At 38.7% G+C, this 19,807-nt stretch overlaps 1 protein-coding gene across 2 annotated transcripts in view; it reads left to right on the top strand.

Annotated features, from left to right (window-relative positions):
* Positions 1–19,807, top strand: part of LOC106873024 (uncharacterized) — a 56,443-nt gene that overhangs the window by 19,308 nt on the left and 17,328 nt on the right. For both annotated transcript variants that reach the window (XM_089363505.1, XM_089363501.1), the window contains exons 3-10: positions 622–679; positions 2,428–2,630; positions 5,631–5,730; positions 7,271–7,399; positions 10,373–10,517; positions 12,415–13,247; positions 16,093–16,237; positions 18,367–18,507. In XM_089363505.1, coding sequence (XP_089219631.1) covers positions 622–679; positions 2,428–2,630; positions 5,631–5,730; positions 7,271–7,399; positions 10,373–10,517; positions 12,415–13,247; positions 16,093–16,237; positions 18,367–18,507 — 1,754 coding nt within the window. The remainder of the gene's footprint in view (positions 1–621; positions 680–2,427; positions 2,631–5,630; positions 5,731–7,270; positions 7,400–10,372; positions 10,518–12,414; positions 13,248–16,092; positions 16,238–18,366; positions 18,508–19,807) is intronic.

Genomic DNA, 19,807 nt, shown 5'->3' with positions numbered 1-19,807 from the left:
CATTGTGAGATCCCTTTAGTTTTGTCTCACTGAAGACATATAAAACCCCTCTAGTGCTGGTGCCAGCACTCAAGTATTGTCTGTAAAATGGTTGGTGATAGGAAGAGTATCCATCTAAAATGATACATTTCAACACTCTAAGAGTAGTAAGCAAGGACGTAGACTGTGACAACCAGTCTAATCCATGCCAACATGGAAAGCAAAAGTAAAATGATGATGATGATGATGTGTGTGTATGACATGCTACCTTACAGTTTCCATCTTCCAAATTTTACTCACAAGCATTGGTTGACCTGAGGCTACTGTAGAAGATACTTGCCAATAAAAATATTATAAACACCAGATGTACATAGATCAGAAGTAACATTTCCTAGACACATATGACATACACCAGAACATCTGTACAGAAACATATCTTCCCTACTAAGATGATACTTAACTGACATAAGACTCCATACAACCACATCTATTATATATACAACATCTATCTGACAACTTTTCAACTGCTCACATATATACTAATAAACTTAACAAATAAAGACAGCAGATATAATTGTGAAATAGGAAGATGGCAACAGTTAATGATGAGCCTTTTTTTTTTTCTCTTTTTTTTATATTCAGTGATGAAGATCTATTACAAGATGACATCTTGGGTATAAGTGCATTTCAAAGTTCTAAGGTAATTATTATTCTATTTTTAATCATTATCAACTTTTTCAGTTCCTTTTATCCCATAATAAAATGTCACCACGAGTGATGATCTACCACACAGCATGAACCTTTTCAACTTTGAATTTTCATTGTCTCTTTGAGGTTCCACATTCTGAGGCCTAAATTCATGGTTTCTTCCTTGATCATGTACAAAACATAATTTCTTATTTTTTAGAAGATATTTCATTATAAATTTATCCAAAAAAAATTGTCTCATATATCCTGGGAGCTCCTCTATGCTTATGACCTTCTTCTTATAGCTGAATCACTACCAGAACTAGTGACCAAGTTAGTAGCAGAGATGGATGCTCCAAGAGTGTAGCTGTGAGAATAAGAATAGGCTGGGCAAAGTTCAGAGAGCTCCTACTTCTGTTGGCAACAAAGGGCCTCTCTCTCAGAGTGAAAAGCAGATTGTATGATGCCTGTGTGCGAACAACTATGTTACAGCAGTGAAACGTGGGCTGTGACAGCCGAGGGCATGTAGGCTTGAAAGAAATGAAGCCAGTATGCTTCGCTGGATGTGCAATGTCAGTGTGCATGTTTGACAGAGTGTAAGTATCTTGAGAGAGAAGTTGAACTTAAGAGGCATCAGCTATGGTGTGCAAGAGAGACAACTGCACTAGTATGGTTGTGTGATGCGTATGGACAAAAACAGCTCTGTAATGAAGTGTCGATCTCTAACTGTGGAAGGAACCTATGGTAGAGGTAGACCCAGGAAGACATGGATGAGGTGGTAGAGACAATGACTGGTGACTGAGACCTTTGGTGATATGCTGTGCTTGAGAAGACCCATCAAACCAAGTGAAATCATAGTCGTGGCCGATGCTGGTGTCACATAACTGGCATGTCAAAAGCCCGTTTCAAGGTTTGGGTCTAATGGAGGCAAAGTGGCCAATGCCAGTGGTATGTTAATGTCACCTTTTGAATGTTGGGCCACATGGAGGCAACGATGAATAACCAAGACTTTTGGCACCATGTTGTGATTGAGAAGACCCATCAAGCCAAGTAAAACTGCAGTTGTGGCAAATACTGATGTTACACAAATGGCACCCATGCCAGTGGCATGTAAAAACATCCATTACATTCTTGGAGTGGTTAGTGTTAGGAAGGGTATCCCGCCATAGAAACCATGCCAAATCAGACTGGAGTGTGGTGCAGCTTTCCAGCTTACTAGTCCTGGTCAAACCATCCAACCCATGACAGCTGCCAACCATAAGGGTCTTTAACATTATTTGGTCTTTGTATACAATGTTCTCTTTTGCATTCTAGTATAAGTATTGTGCTGTCAAGAATTGCTGGACAAATTTGTTTAATCAAGATAAATTGAGACATAAAACTAAATAAACCATGTTTTAATTACTAAGATGTTGGAAGTTAATCTACAAAGAAAAAAATAAGATGAAATATTCGAGATTTGTCTAAATTTAAAGGATTGTTTAACTTATGCTGGGCCCAGATTTACAGGCATTGAAAGAAAGTAATCACTCTCGGTTAATTATCATTTCATAAAATCAATATGAGAATTAGTGGAAAAATAGAAGTCACTGAAAAGACCTAAAGAATGGTTTTAAAAACTCCAAATTTTGTGGTAATTATAATTTTAATCATCAGTATGTTGAAAAATGCTTGACCTTCAAGAGAAACTTTAACATTGCAATTAAATTTGTATTTTGATAATTTATGTCTGAATTTGAACTTGTGAATATTTCTTCCTAGGAAAAAGAGGAGTCTGATGAAGAACTTGATGAAGATGCTTTACTTGGTAGTGATAATGAGTACAGTGAAACTACTAAAGAATCCACTGTTAAAGTTGAAAAGATTCCATCTACTAATGCTGCTGGTATCCCATCACAGACTTCATATCAGAGCCATCTAAAAAGAAGAGATGAACTTGAAATGGAAGAATATGAGCTGTTAGAGTAAGTATTCATAAGTCTCAGACTTTCTTGGCAGACACATACAACCTATTCTGTGTTGCCGATGTTAATATGAAAAACAGTGACGACAGTGTGGGAAATAATTTTAAATTAGTGAAACTTTCATGTTGCAGAGTGTTGATTTGGCAGAATCAGAAGAGCATCGGTGTATAGTTATACCTTTCAGTATATAGTTAGATTCCTTTACATTCTGAATTCAGATCTTGCCAAGGTCAACTTTACCTTTCATCTGTCAGGCATCAACAAAATAAATACCAGCCAAATACTGCGTTGATTTCATTTACTGTAGCTCTCTCCCAAAATGTGTAAGCCTTGTGCCAGTGTAAGAAATAAATATATTTGCATGTTGATTTTGATACATATTGGGTCATCCCATAAATAATGCGTTTTTTTTATACTTCTTTTATTTTTCAAAACTAAAATAAACAAAGTTCTTTTTTAACGTAAAATCTACTCTCCTTCATTTTCTACAATACTCTTCCATCTATCTGGTAGACTTGCAAGGCCCCTCTTCCAAAATTCATTTGTCTGTGACAAAAAATACTCTTCAAGTATTGTTCTGACCTCACCTACAAAATTCATATTTTTGCCGTCCAAATGATTTTGAAGACTGCGGAATAAATGATGATCAGATGGGGCAATGTCTGGCGAATATGGTGGGTGTAGCATCGTTCCCCATTCAAATTGCTCCAGCCTTTGGAATGTCATTCTTGCTGTATGTGGCTGAGCATTATCCTGATGGAAGAACACCTTTTGTCTTGAAACTGAAAATGGTCGTTTTGCTTCTAGTGCTGACTTGAGAGACTAAATCCAAGCTTCTCTGCTAGTTCCTCAATAGTTACGATGGGATTTTGTTCCACCAGGGTTTGCAGGACATCCTTGTCCAGCTCTACAGATCTTCCAGGACAAGGCTTGTCTTCTAGTCTGTAGTTTCCAGCTTGGAATTTCTGGAACCACTGTTGACACTGGCTTACGCTTATTCAATTAATATTCCTTGCACTTTCCACCGTGTTGTTACCTTTATTGAACTCACAAAGCAAAATATACCAAATATGCTCCTTTGTTACTTCCATTATAACTTTAAAAAACGAAATGTTAAAATCAAACTGCACTCTTCAAAACTTGCACTAAGAATAAGAAGAAGTTAAAATTTTTACCTGCTTTTAATGCAAGTTGATGCAGGTAGTTTATCCCGTCCCCCTCCGACTTTTAGTTCATGCAATTGAAAAAAAACGCATTCTTTATGGGATGACCTAATGTGTGTGTTTGTGTGTACTCTTGTCTTGATATCATGTGATGGTTCAGTGAATTTTCCTCACCGGAAAAAGTATATATGTATTTGCATTGGAAGCCCTTCGCATCTGTGTGTGTGTATGTGTTCATGTATACCTTTGTCTTGACATCAGTTGATGGTTGTAAATAAGCATCATCTCCGCAATCTGGGCGACCAAGTTAGTAGTGGGGGTGGGTGCGCTGAAAGTGTAGCTGCTAGAATAAGAATAGCCTGGGCAAAGTTTAGAGAGCTCTTACCCCTGCTGGCAACAAAGGGACTCTCACTCAGAGTAAAAGGCAGACTGTATGACGCATGCGTACGAACAGCCATGCTACATGGCAGTGAAACATGGGCTGTAACTGCTGAAGACATACGTAAACTCGCAAGGAATGAAGCCAGTATGCTCCGTTGGATGTGTAATGTGAATGTGAATACCCGTCAGAGTGTAAGTATCTTGAGAGAAAAGCTGAACATTAGAAGCATCAGTTGTGGTGTGCAAGAGAGACGATTGCGCTGGTATGGACATGTGGTGAGAATGGATGAGGATAGCTGCGTGAAAAAGTGCCACACCCTAACAGTTGAGGGAACCCGTGGAAGAGGTAGGCCCAGGAAGACCTGGGCTGAGGTGGTGAGGCAAGACCTTCGTACATTGGGCCTCACCGAGGCGATGACTACTGACCGAGACCTTTGGAAATGTGCTGTGCGTGAGAAGACCCGGCAAGCCAAGTAAGATCGTTGCCAGTGCCCCTGGACTGGTTCTTGTGCGGGTGGCACATGAGATGCACCATTTTGAGCGTGGCCGTTGCCAGTACTGCCTGACTGGCTCCCGTAGGATTTTCGAGCGAGATCGTTGCCAGTGCCCCTGGACTGGCTTGTGCGGGTAGCACATAAAAGACACCATTTCGAGCGTGGCCGTTTTTGTGCGGGTGACACGTAAAAGCACCCACTACACTCTCTGAGTGGTTGGCGTTAGGAAGGGCATCCAGCTGTAGAAACTCTGCCAAATTAGATTGGAGCCTGGTGTTGCCATCCGGTTTCACCAGTCCTCAGTCAAATCGTCCAACCCATGCTAGCATGGAAAGCGGACGTTAAACGATGATGATGATGATGATGGTACAATCAATGTTTATTTCCAGTCTTCTGTGAAAAACACAACATGAGAAAACATTACCTTGCTTGGAAACAAGTGAGGGTTTAAAGCAGGAAAAGCATCCTTCTGTAGAAAGTCTACCTCAACGAATCTTGTATGACCCATGCAAGCATGGAAAAGCACACTTGAAATAATGATGATGTGAGGAGGTCTACTGTCTCTTTTGATGATGTTCTAAGTGCCTGCAGTGATATTTTTCATTGGTGGTGTTTATGTATTAAGGAATCAAGACCCCCACCCCCCACCTAACCTCCATCATAAGTTAGAGGTTAGAAAGAGACTTAGAGGCATTTTTCAGACCAAGTAGAGCTGCTTTCATTTGTTACCAGATGATAATCAAGACTTAGTAGAGCTTGTCTCAGTCCCCAGACTTACCAGCTCCTGTCAGACTGTCCAAACCATGCCAGCATAGAAGATAAACATAAAATGGTGATGATAGTGATCTTCATCATCAGTCTGATTTTTTTTTTTTTTTTTTTTCTGTATTGGTTTTACTGATAGGAAATTCACAAAGAACCATTTCCAAAAAAAGCAATTATATTTCTAACCCTAATTTTAGAGTTCCTTCTGATGCTGATTTTGAAGGAGAAGATGTCATTGAAGTTGCTGATCCTTCTGAGTTAGATGGTTTTGAGACTGGACAAGGGAACCTTACAGAGGTGAGTCATTAGTTCTCATTTATTTCAGCATTTGTAAAGCGTTTCCAAAAATGAAATAATTGTCTTCACTTATGTTGATGTTGCTGTAAAGGCAATACTACAAAAATATACTTTAATTATTATTCTGAACACAATGTGGGCTTCTCTTTTCCTTTACTTTCTTTTTACTACTGTTCCTCTATTTAGTATAAGCTTTTCTTTCGCTCTCTTAGCTCATGATAAAAAGTTAAGTTGGTGTTGTAGCCACAGGTCAACCTTGATCAAGCAAACCTATAATTGATGGCATTACCTCTGTGTTCATCTCATCTTTTCAGATACAGTGTTATCTAAGACAGCATTGTTCAGTTGTCCTGTCTTTTTTGTAAGGTGGTAGGATGGGATTTGTAAGGAGATTTCTAGCAGGTTGTGAGATCAAATAGAGGTGGAATTGGAATGAATAAATGGCATTTGATGAAGCTTTGACTAGTTTACAAGTTGTATTTTTATGAAGTCATTTTTGTTTTGTTTGAAATGGATAATACACTAGAGGAGTGAACATGTGTGAAGGTTTGAAACTTGTGTAACTGACTACAGGGCCCCAAGTTTGAAGTGAGAAAATTTTGATATATCAATCATCTTGATGTTTATTCCAATGTAAGAATACTTTGTCATTCTCTTAGTAGTTTTTTTCTTGGTCTTATATTAAGTGATGGCACATGGCTTTGTGGCTAAGATATTTCACTCACAATCACAAGATTCTAGTTTCAATTCCTGTTCCAGGTGGTGTGTTGTGTTCTTGAGCATGACACTTCATTTCACTTTGCTCCATCCACTCAGCTGTAAATGAGTAACCCTATGACAGATTGGTGTCCTTGCTCAGGGAGAATGTTGTGATCTCGGTCATGGAAACCAGGTAAACAGCTCTATGAGTCCTTCAACTGAAGACAGTAATGACCAGGATTTCATAATGTTACATTAAGCCAGAGTAATTTTCTTATTCTAAACCAGTGGTTCTCAACCCTGGGGGTTCACGCAAGCAAAATAGTAAATGAGGATCTGCAGTAATATTTTAGGGTCCATGAACACGTTTTGCTTTATATGTATTTGTTGCAAGAAACAGCTAGGTTTCTTTTTCTAACATGTTATGTAGTTCAACTTACACAAGGGAATGGATGATAAACAAAATAGGGATTTTGAAAGAAGTGCCTATGAAACTAGATTTTAATCATTCAATGGCTATGGAGACCCGCCAGAATAAAATAATAATCAAAGAGGGTCCTAGGCTAAAAATGGTTGAGAAGCATTACTCTAAACTGTTCTTAGCTATTGAGATAAATCAGGCGTAGACTGAGAGTATTAAGGGATCTCAGGCATAACTGTTTATCAGGCCCCTTTGACTGTGTTTTAGTAGAGTTAACATGTAGGGTGCAGGCCCCTCAGAGCTCCGGACCCTAGGGCAGTGCCTGATTGACCAACGGCTCGGCCTGCCCCTGAAGTAAATGGATTAATCTAAACGTGAATATTATGATGTGACTTATGAAACTTATTTCTCACTACACAGGATGGAAATGCTGAACATTTTGCTGCTTCAAACATCAGTGGACAGTCAATCAGTGAAATAGGAACTGAAAGCTATAACCATCCTGTTAATGATTATGAATCATTCCAGAGCCAAGAAGAAGACTACGAGGTTTGTAATTTTGTTTTATATACTTTCACCTTTCACTGCTAGCAATTAATCTTTGATGCTGTTTAGTAGTAAATTGTTTATATTTTCTTATTAAGAAGTATCTGAAACTACTTGTCTTGGAGAGCAACTATTTGGAAAGTAGATATTTTGGACCAGTCCACATGAAATAGAGAATTGCAAAACAAGAAGTTGGAAAATGTTTTACTGTTATTTATTCACCATTACACGTGTTTCATTTTCTAATAGAAATTACAAAGTTTTACATATTAGGTAGATATATGGAGAATTTCCTATTAGAAATTCTTCAGACAAAGAATTAACTCTTTTGTTATCATATTTCTGTTGAGATGATCTGTTTTTCTTTCATTTAATTTTAATTTAACAAATAATTTAGTAAAATAATTTAGTAATCATTAAGCTAGTGTTAGGAATATAAACTGTGACTAAGGTTTGGTGGAAGATTTTAATTCAAAACTTATGAAAATAAGACATTTGTACTACAGAGCCTGAGCCAGTTTCAGCTGAGTTGGTATTGAAAGGGTTAAGTAATTAAATAGAGAATATGTAGATTTTTAAACTAAGGTAAGTAATATAGCTAAAATAAAAGAAAGCAATGCATGTGTGTAATTATTTTTCTATTCTAACACCTTTAATTTCTTAAATGCTTCACTTTGACCAAACTTTCAGTACAAAAGTAAACAAACATAGGCATAGGAGTGGCTGTGTGGTAAGTAGCTTGCTTACGAACCACATGGTTCTGGGTTCATTCTGCTATGGCCTCGAGCCGACCAAAGCCTTGTGAGTGGATTTGGTTGACGAAAACTGAAAGAAGCCCGTCATATATATGTATATATATAAATGTTTGTGTGTCTGTGTTTGTCCCCCAAACATTGCTTGACAACCGATGCTGGTGTGTTTACGTGCCCGTAACTTAGCGGTTCAGCAAAAGGAGACTGATAGAATAAGTACTAAGCTTACAAAGAATAAGTCCTGGGGTAGATTTGCTCGACTAAAGGTGGTGCTCCAGTATAGACACAGTCAAAATGATTGAAACAAGTAAAAGAGTAAATGATAATTCACAGTTTTCTGTTTGTTTAATGTACTCTTCTGCAACTTCCTGTTACTCTAAATATAAGTAGTGTACTTGCTTAAAAAAGTTTAAAAAATGCAAAGAAGCTGAACTATTGTCTTCCATGCTAATGGTGTCTCTGAGTTATTCTCCAAACAATTCTATTGTTCCATGCCAATCAGTGTACCTTATTGTATATTTACTTAATGATTCTCCCATCAGTACTTTAATAATAAATCAAACCATGTGGCCTATTGTTAAGGGTGTTGAGCTCATAATCATCAGGTTATGAGTTCAATTCTTGTACTGGGCAACATGCTGTATCCTTGAGTAAGGCACTTTGTTTCATGTCATTCCAATCTACTCAGCTGAAATGAGTAACAACTGAATGCTAATTGTAAACCTATCTCTTGTCTTTCACAACCTGAGGGCTAAGAGTGTGTCTTTGTTTGCTCACGATTGTATAGGCACCTTAAACAATTAGCAAAAGCACAGCATATGCTACCAAATAATAACTGCTTGGAAGTAGTGGCAACCATTGTGGGGTTTTTTGAGGTTTTTGTTTTTTTAATTCACATGTACTTTGAAATCTTTGCTTCATTGATAAAGTCATAAAGCCAAATATATCCAGAGTTCTCTCCCATGCATTCCTAGATAACTTTTTAATGTTATTTGCAATGTGTGTGTGTGTGTGTTGATGCTATGATATAAATTCATTCTGTCACTTAGCATAGAATAGTTCATTTGAAACAAGTAATAAATGAATCAACTAATACCAAAGCCATGAATCTGCAACATCTGTAGAGAGAACTGAAGAATTTAACACACACACATACATATATATATATATATATATATATATATATATATGATAGAAACAGATTTCAAAGAAAAAAGACTCCATGTGGTATAAATAGTGGAAAAGTAAAAATAAACAAAGAAAATGCACTCTAGGTATAAAAGTAATTACCTATTTTTTTAATAAAAACAAAGATATATACATACAGATAAATGATTTGAGGTGGAATTAAGAAGTATAAAAATCACTATTATGGTTCAATATAGAAAGTCATACTGGTTTCATCATCACTGTTCACTGACTTTGAATCAACAGTCAGTGAACAGCAATGACGAAACAGTATGACTTGCTATGTCAACTCATAATAATGGCTTTTATACTTCTTAATTTCCCCTCAGATCATTTATTTGTATGTATGCGTGAGAAGACCCGGCAAGCCAAGTGAGATCGTTGCCAGTGCCCCTGGACTGGCTCTTGTGCGGGTGGCACATAAGATGTACCATCCTGAGCGTGACCGTTGCCGGTACCGCCTAACTGGCCTTGTAGGGTTTTCGAGCGAGATCGTTGCCAGTGCCCCTGGACTGGCTCTTGTGCGGGTGGCACATAAAAGATACCATTTCGAGCGTGGCCGTTTTTGTGCGGGTGACACGTAAAAGCACCCACTACACTCTCTGAGTGGTTGGCGTTAGGAAGGGCATCCAGCTGTAGAAACTCTGCCAAATTAGATTGGAGCCTGGTGTTGCCATCCGGTTGCACCAGTCCTCAGTCAAATCGTCCAACCCATGCTAGCATGGAAGGCGGACGTTAAACGATGATGATGATGATGATATAAAAAAAGCCATTACTTTTATACCTAGTGTGCATTTTCTTTGTTTCTTTTTACTTTTCCCCTATATATATGCTAGGGAGCAAATTGAAATGGTATACATAACAATAGAGGAAACAGCCACATGAACTTATGGTTTTGTTATTAAAGTAGAAGTGAGCTATGGAATTCTGGGGGTGGTTTGTCTGTACTAGTAGATTTAAGCAAGAAATATAAACAGAAAATTATTTCAAATGTGAAAATATTGTTAATGTTTTATTGAAATTTTGTTTGTTACAGGACAAAACTATTAAAGGCTTTGAGGAGAGCAGTGAGAGTGAAGACGAGGAGAAAGGACGAGGTCGTTTCATCAGCGAACGCTCTAACATTATCTCTATTGCAACTACTAAGCCTAAAACAAGAACAGACATTCCAGATACATTGGGTAATTTTTTTTCTTCTTTTTTCTGTGAACTTATGTTGGTTATCATAGTTCTGCTGGGCATGGCTGTGTGGCTCAGAAGCTCACTTTGTAACCATGTGGTTTCAGGTTCAGCCCTATTGTGTGGCGGCTTAGGCAAGCGTCTTCTACTATAACCCCAGACTAACTAATGCCTTGTGAATGAATTTGCTAGACAAAAATTGTGTGGATAACTATTATCTGTGTGTGTGTCCATTGTTTGTTCCCCGTCACTGTTTGATGACTTATTGGATTGTTTATGTCCCTGTAACTTAGTGGCTTGGCAAAAGAGATCAATCAGTGAGACAAGTAGCAGGATTAAAAATAAACACACGGGTTGATTTGTTCAACCGAACCCTTCAACATGGTGCCCCAGCATGGCCACAGTCTAATGACTGAAACAAGTGAAAGATAAAAGCTTTCTTGAATAGTTAAAATGTTAGCCACATGATCATGAGATCTGGGGTTCCATCCCAATGCATGGCATCTAGGGCAAGTGTTTTCTACCATAACATTCAAGTCAATCCAAGTTTTGAGATGGACATTGAGTAGGCAGAAACTGTAGAAGCCAGTTGGATGTTCATTAGCTGTAAAGTTGGTTCTGCCTTAGAATTATGTTACATGTACAAGTGTCTGTGGAATACTCAGCCACCATTGAGTAGCAAGTTCAGTCGATTGAATATCTGGCATACTGTCAAAAAAGGGATAAAGTTCCTTCTCAAGTCATAGACACATAGGACCTTTTCGCAGATTCTCTGGCATAAATACTTCCTTCTAGACAGTCAGTCACATGGTAACTCATTTTTGCCAACTGAGTGGGCTGGTACAATGTGAAATGAAATGTTTTGCTCAAGAACAACACATCACCCAGTCAAGGAATTGAAACCACAATCTTACTAATCACAAATCCAACACCCTAACCATTAAGCCATGCACTGCCAAGCACTGTCAAAACTGACATGCTATACATTTAAATTTGTAAATTGGCAGAACAAATCATGCCCAATTCTGAGTCTCTTTCGTGGACGGTCAGGTGGCGGGGGGGGGGGGGGGGCATAAACTCTGCAATTTCCTATAATCCCCATCATCATCATCATCATGGGTTGGATGGTTTGACTGAAGACTGGCAAGCCAGGAGGCTGCACCAGGCTCCAATTTGATCTGATAAGGTTTCTGCAGCTAGATGCCCTTCCAAACGCCAACCACTCCAAGAGTGTAATGGGTGCTTTTTATGTGCCACCAACACAGGAGCCAGTCAGGTGTCACTGACATCGACCACGCTCAAATAGTGCTTTTTACGTGCACTGGCATCAACCATGCTTGAATGGTGCTTTTTACCTGCCACCAGCACAGGTGCGAGTTGGACAGCATTGGCATTGGCCACACTTGAATGTTGCTTTTTATGTACCACCGGCACAGGTGCCAATCAGGCAGCACTGGCATCAGTCACACTCGAATGGTGCTTTTTACCTGCCACCAGCACAGGTGCGAGTTGGACAGCATTGGCATTGGCCACACTTGAATGTTGCTTTTTACATGCAACCAGCACAAGTGTGACCAATTTGTAAATGGTAGGTACAGTAGTTGAGTAGATAATATAGAGCATTTCTAGTGTTTAAGTTGTATTATAAAGGTTTTGCTTCACAATTTCTGTTTTTGCTTCTGTAAGATTTCAGGCTTGATTCAAACATCCATGTTTATCCTTTGTTATTTTTTATTTAATTTTAAAATCTTAAGAAAATATATAATTAACTTAGATATTTTGGTTAATGATTCTCAGAAACATCTTTTTAAGAAGCATATAAATGTATTTTCACAATCATTCCATGTTAATCATCAAAATTCTAATAATCTAATGATTTTTTTTTTCACTCTAATTCAGAGATAAGTGAAGAACAACAAGCACAAATTGATCAATTTTTAAATGAGCGAAACCGTCGTGGTGGAAGGCGTGGTTACCGCGGAGGACATGATAACAGAGTGCATCCCAGGCAAGCAACGTACAACACTTGGACAAGCAATACTACTGCTTCCGGCATGCAACCGCCTTCACATCTGACTGACAAGAGACCTGGCAGTTATAAAGTCCAGAGCAATCCAAACATAACTGTTGCTGAGACTGAGGTCTACCCCATCACAATAACAGGAAGAGGAAGTTACAATCAGCATCACAATGCAAATCAACCTCATCTGCAACAGCAGCAGCCACAGCCCCAAGCACAGCAGCAACAACCACCACCACCACCACAACACATCTATCATCAGCAGCAGCATCACCACCACCAACAACAACACATACCACAGCAACAACACCATCACCCTCAAGTTCCCCAGCATCCCCCTCCATCTCCTAACCCTCCTTCTACTCCTCAGGTAATACATCATCCAAGCCATATGTATCAGCAACCACAGCCGCAGCATCCGACTGTAGTAACCAATCAACCCCAGTCTGCAGTCCCTCATCATTACACCCAGCCGGTGTCTATGACGTCATCAGCTCCTTTAGCAGCACCTGCATCAGTTGTGATGGCCCCTACCAATAGTAACCCTTCACAACAACAAGGACGTAAAATACTCATTAATCCACATTTCCGTGGAGCTAAGCTTGAAAGCCAACCACCTCCTGTGATACCATCATCGTCTGCTATTGCATCTACTCCAATGATGCAACAACCACAGCAGAGACATCGACATTACCAACCAGTTGCACAGCAGGTATTTCACACTTGTTTCTCAATGCATTTTGCTGTTAACTTTTCAGTTTGAAAAATGATCTTGTTGCAGTTTTGGTTATGTAGCTTCAATTGCTTTTGTTTCCATGTTTTGGGGGCATCGGTAGTTTGTGAGATTACAGTTCAGGATTTACTGAAGAAATTGGCAAAAGTTCCATTTGCACTGTTTGTACAAGGTACATTACTCTGCTTGTCTCAATCTTGCTAACACACACACAGATTTTTTTACAACTAAAGATTAGCTGAGAGAATGGCTTCATATATGATTGATTGCTCCAACAATTTCCCCATCATAGAATAATTAAATATAACATGAACTATCAAGTGAACCTCTAGATAGGTGCAGACATGGCTGTATGGTGAGTTTCTGGGTTCGGTCCCACTGTGTGGTACCTTGGGAAAGAGTCTTCTATTATAGTCTCAGGCTTTGTGAGAGTGAATTTGGTTGGTTTATATATCATCATCATCATCATTTAATGTCTGTTGTCCATGCTGGCATGGGTTGGACGGTTTGATTGGAGTTGGTAAGCTGGAAGGCTGTGCCAGGCTCCAGTCTGATTTGGTATGGTTTTCTACGGTTGGATGTCCTTTCTAATGCCAACCACTCTGAGTGTGTAATGGATGCTTTTACATGCCACTAGCATAGGTGCCACATATATGTGTATGTGTGCGTGCATATCTTTAGGTATCCGTATGTCTTTGTCCCCCACCACCACTTGCAAGCTGTGTTGGTTTGTTTATGTCCTTGTAATTTAGTAGTTCGGCAAAAGAGATCAATAGAATAAGTACCAGGCTCTAAAAAAAGAAAGTACTGGTGTCAATTCAGTCTAATGACTAAAAGAAATAAAAGCTAATAGTCACTTGATATGCTAGGAATAGGTATCATATTGGTCAGTGTAATCCAAAAATAGAGAATATATTGGTCAGTGTAATCCAAAATATGCCCTCTACTTGATCAGATCTAACTTAAAGCTAAACATTAATGTGTAATTTGTTTTCTTTGAGATTTATGAAATGGGTAATAGACACAAACTATAGAAGCAGTAATGAACAATTCAGTCTGAGATATATACAAAAAAGGAATTGGCTAAGGCACCTTTGACCATAGGACTCTCCTGCAACCAATCAATAACAATAATTGACATAACTGTTAAGATAACATTATTCATTGCATTCTACACATGTACTGCTTTGTTTTCAACTTTAACTGAAAACAAAACTGTCTGGTTAAGACTTTTGCTTACCAACCACATTGTTTTGAGTTCAGTCTCACTGCATGGCACCTCGGTCAAGTGCCTTGTACTTTATATAACTCTAGATCCACCAAAGCCTTGTGAAGTGGATTCAGTAGATGGAAACTGAAAGAAGCCTTTCATTTGTGTGTATATATATATTACTGATGTCACATACTTGATGTATGTTTTTTTGGAGCCTGGTGTAGAATTTCATCCAGGGTCAATCCCTTTAAAATGTCGAGTGTTAAAAAACACAAGGCCTCAAAATCAGGCAAAACAAATTGCTCCTTAAGGGGAAGAAATGGTGGATATTGATCTTTCACTGTTATTTCAGCTCAACACTACTATATACCTGAGTCATCCTCGAAACGAATTCAAATCGCTGGTCTGAGGTATATATGCAAATCGTGTAAAAATCTATCTGCTGAAGTGCTCCAGTGCCGCACAAGTAAGACAAAATTAAATTTTGAATTAGAAACAGCTCCAATAATGGAATCATTACCAATGTCACATACTGAATGCATGTGCTTTTCTTATAAGCTTAGCTGGAGTTTTCAGAATAAACTGTCTACACTACACAATGTGCTTCACTGTTAATTTTCCTTGATCTAGTTAATTGATCCCCTCTTTATACTGTATATATGTATATGATGGAATATCTTGTGAACAACAAATGAGGGTTCAGTAAAAAATGCATCATCCATGCCAAATGTATCAGCAACCACAGCCGCAGCATCCGAATGTAGTAACCAATCAGCCCGTCTGCAGTCCCTCATCATTACACCCAGCCAGTGTCTATGACGTCATCAGCACCTTTAGCAGCACCTGCATCAGTTGTGATGGCCCCTACCAATAGTAACCCTTCACAACAACAAGGCCATAAAATACTCATTAATCCACATTTCTGTGGAGCTAAAATTGAAAGCCAACCACCTCCTGTGATATCATTCACGAATGTGTCTTTTGAGGCCTGCTGCTGTCTTGCAAACCTTTTGGCAAATGGAACAAGTTGAGGACTCAGTTTGCTTGAGTGTGAGTGGATCATTCAGTATGTGTTTTTTTCAGTAGACTGCAAGGCCTTCTTTGCTTCATGCCACAAATCCACAATGACAGGTAAGGTTTTCATTTAAAAGAGCAGCGGTTTGCCAGCATGCCTTCATGCTTACATGAAGTTGGTCCCAATGTTGGAGTCGACTTTGCTCAAATCTTTGAACTGAAGAGAAACAGGACTGGTGCCAGGTCCTGCATTCTGATGCTTTGTTCTCCCAGGAAGAAAAGGGGATGTTGCATCACTTCAGATTAATTTGTATGTTTAGGTGTGTGCGTGTTTGTGTCTCCTTGTCTTGATGTCACTTGATAGTTGTAAATGATTGTCACTGTCGTACAAGCTGTGTCATTCATTTCCAATATTTTGCAAAAAGATGTTTGGCCATGAGGAAATTTTTCGTTTCTTGGTAATATGTGGGTTGGTGACAGGAAGGGCATCTGACTGTCAAAAATCTGCCTCAGTTAACTCCATCCAACCCATGCAAGCATGGAAAAGTAGGCATTAAAATAATAAAGAAATAACGATGTTTTGATTTCTCTCAACAGACTAGTTATGTCCAGCCTAATCCTGCTGAAGCTTGGCCTCCTGCAGCAGCAGCACAAGCACCCCAACAACATTCTTATGCTCCAAATACCCAACCAATGATGCATCCACAGACACACTACACTCCTGTTTCACAGCCATATCAAGGTTAGTAGCCTTTTTATTTTAAATTTTGAATTCAAACTTTGTACTTTGTTCAAGTTCTGTCTAGACTCTCCTTGTGTCTTCTATTATTGCTACTACTATTACTTCAAAGATTCTGCTCCCACTTACTGTCACACAATTCAACTCTCATATCTCACTTTTCGGATGAGTTATTAATCCTATTACTTTAAGCGCCTTTCCCTCAAATGTCATCCATCTAGAATATTCATGGGCAAACTGCAGCCCATGGGACTTTGTGCATGGCATGCCTAAATGAAAAATTAACTTGAAGTTTTTTAGTATTGCAGCCCACCTGATGATGAGCAATATCTCAGGTGGCCCACTTCTCGAAAAGGGATGCCCATGCCTGATCAAGATCTTTCTACTTGCCCACGTTTTCTTTCAATTGTTTTAACTGTCCCATTCTGATGCTAACCTCAGTGATGTACTTGTTAGATTGCCCCTGCTGATTATCAGAAATATTATGACAGATCATGTCAAATAATTTGCTACTCATCACTATTCTGTAATATTTCTAGAGGTCAGTAGTTAAACTGAATTCCTTCATTTAGTTTTGAAAATAAACAGTGGACAAAGCCAACATCTGTTGTTTATCTGCTAAAGTTTGAGGACCACTGCCTCAACATACTAAAAGTTCTCTTCCCTTGCCTTTTGTACATAGGAGACATTGGGTTTGAATTGTCGTTGTGCTATCAGATCACATTCTTTCCCCTGCAAAGAATTTTATATTAAAGTGTGCTTTGCCCACTGATGTCACACAAAGTCATTCCAGTATCTAGGTACAACCAAATGACTAAATTAATATTAAGCAGAGCTTTGGCAAACTTTGTCTTGCAGCCAATACTCATTGTGCATGTCGTTCTGCAGTCACTGGAGAATACACAACCCAACTTACATACAACATTGACCTCTTTTTTTCCATGCTTGCATGGATCAGAGGGGTTTACACATGTCCTCAGCAGTCATGGCCCATGTTTCACTGCCATGTAGCATGGCTGTTCACACACGTGTAATACAGTCTACTTTTCACTCTGAGCAAGAGACCCTTTGTCACCAGCTCTCTAAACTTTGCCCAGGCTATTCTTTTTCTATGCACACACACACAGAGGTTTCTTTCAGTTTCCATCTATCAAATCCACTCTCAAGGCTTTGTTCAGCCTCAAAGCTATAGTCAAAGACACTTGCCCAAAGTGCCGTGCAATGGAGACTGAACCTGTAACCATGTAGTTGAGAGGCAAACTTCCTAATGACACAACCACATCTGTACTTATCTTATTAAGGGAGAAATTAAAGCAATAAATAATATACAACTGATATTTCAAATAGAAATGGATGTACAAATGGGAAAAATCAGCTGTAGTTTCAAAACTATCTCAATGTATATCACCAAGTCAGAGTTCCTTTTTTGATGTTTATTTCTCTTAGTGCTTAGGTTATTTGACTCAAAATTGTAAGGTGGTGAGTTCAATTCCTGATGGCACATTGTGTGCTTGAGCAAAACACTTTATTTCACATTGCTCCAGTCCACTCAATTGGTAAAAATGAGTTGTACCTATATTTCAAAGGGCCAGCTCTGTCACATTGTGTCACGCTGAATCCCCCTGAGAAATATATTAAGGATTTGCATATCTGTGGAGTGCTCAGCCACTTGCATATTAATTTTACATGCAGACTGTTTCATTGATCGGATCAACTGGTGCACTCATCGTCATAACCAATGGAGTGCCAGTCATATTTCTCCTTTATCACTGGATATTGTGATAGAATGACCTGGTGAAACAGCAGACTTAGTTCATTTGTTTGTTTTTTAGGAATCACTCAAATTATTTTTTAAGAATTACTACTTTTACAAGAAGCATGCTGCATAAGATATTGCTCACCATCAGGTGGGCTGCTCTACTAAAATAATTCAAGGCAATTTTTCATTAAGTGTGCCATTCTGAAAGTCCCATGGGCCACAGTTTGCCCGTGACTGGTGTAGGTGTTAGAAAGATATTGTAATAGTGTGATTGGTGTAAAAGTAAATGGGAAAAGAATAAAAGAAATGATCATCATCATGTATTTTATTACAGTTGACTCTCTTTCTTTTTTTTCTTTTTCCATATATGCAGCTGCTCCCCAACCTCAAGGTCTTCAGCCACCGCCGCCACCTCCACCACCACCGCCAGTTCAACATCAACAAATGCCTGCTGCCCCTCCAATGGCAGCTCCAATCCCATCTCAAATTAACACAGTTCCTCCACAGTATTCTGGTAATCATGTTTTGATAATCTTCCTGACATTGTTATATTTATGGAAACTTGTTTGCATTGATCAAATTATTGTTTTTGTTGAAACTCTTCTCAAGTAATTGTTTGTATGGCATTGAATTGCCATAAACTTATAAAAAAAAGAATTGTATGTTTTTTTTTTTTTTTTTTTTTTTTGTATGTCAGTTTTTCCACAATGGCATGGGTTGGACAAAAACTTATTGAGGCAGTCTCCCCTGTCTCAAATATTCCTCTCTTAGTCGGGGAGGGATGGGCTCTTCTTTTTTTCTGTCTTAAAAGTTATTTGGTGACCTCACAAGAATTAATGGCATGAAAAATAGCATTCAGTACACATTCTTTTCTACTCTAGGCATAAGGCCCGAAATTTTGGGGGAGGGGGACCAGTCGATTAGATTGACCCTAGTATGCAACTGGTACTTAATTTATCAACCCCAAAAGGATGAGAGGCAAAGTCGACCTTGGCAGAATTTGAACTCAGAATGTAAAGACAGACGAAATACTGCTAAGTATTTCATCTGATGTGCTAATGTTTCTGCCAGTTCGCCATAGAAACCATGCCAAAGCTGACACTGGAGTTCAGCACAGCCCTACAGCTCAATAGATCCTGTCAAACTCTCCAACTCATGTCAGCATGGAAAACGAATGTTAAATGATGATGTTGATGATGATGGTTTTGTCCTTGTAACCAACTCCCACTTATTGTTGGAAATAAGAGATTTTTCATTTAACTGGTTGTCACAAGTCAAAAGTTCATGTGCTGCCGGATGTCTTTTTTTTTTTTATTGAGGATGCTCAAATGATGTCATGCGATATAGTGCAACATGTATGCATTCATATGCATCCATCCACACACACATACGATGGGGTTCAAATACTGTCTCTGCCCACTAATTTCACTTCCAAAGCATTAGTCAGCCCACGGTTATAGAGGACATTTGCCAAAATACAAATAGGATAGAACTTGAAACCACATAGTTATGAAGTGGACACTGAATCTGCGTGACCATGCCTGCACCATAACTTAGATCAGTGGTTCTCAGCTGGAGTACATATAAGATTTTGTTACTAAAAATTATAGCAATAAACTGGCTATACTTCTACAATTCACTCATCCATTGAAAATCTATCTGCCTCAGTGAATTCCATCGAATCCATGCAAGCATGGAAAAGTGGAAACGATGATGATGATGATAACGACAATGGCAACTTTTTTTTTCTTTTTCTTTTTTTTTTTTTTTGACAACTTAGTTACTTCTAAAAGTGTTGTTGTTAAATGAATTCT

This window comes from Octopus bimaculoides, chromosome 1, assembly GCF_046866305.1.
Source record: "Octopus bimaculoides isolate indiv1 chromosome 1, ASM4686630v1, whole genome shotgun sequence".
Taxonomy (NCBI): domain Eukaryota; kingdom Metazoa; phylum Mollusca; class Cephalopoda; order Octopoda; family Octopodidae; genus Octopus; species Octopus bimaculoides.
Note: the sequence above shows the minus strand (reverse complement) of the source record. Positions and strands in the feature narration are given on the sequence as shown.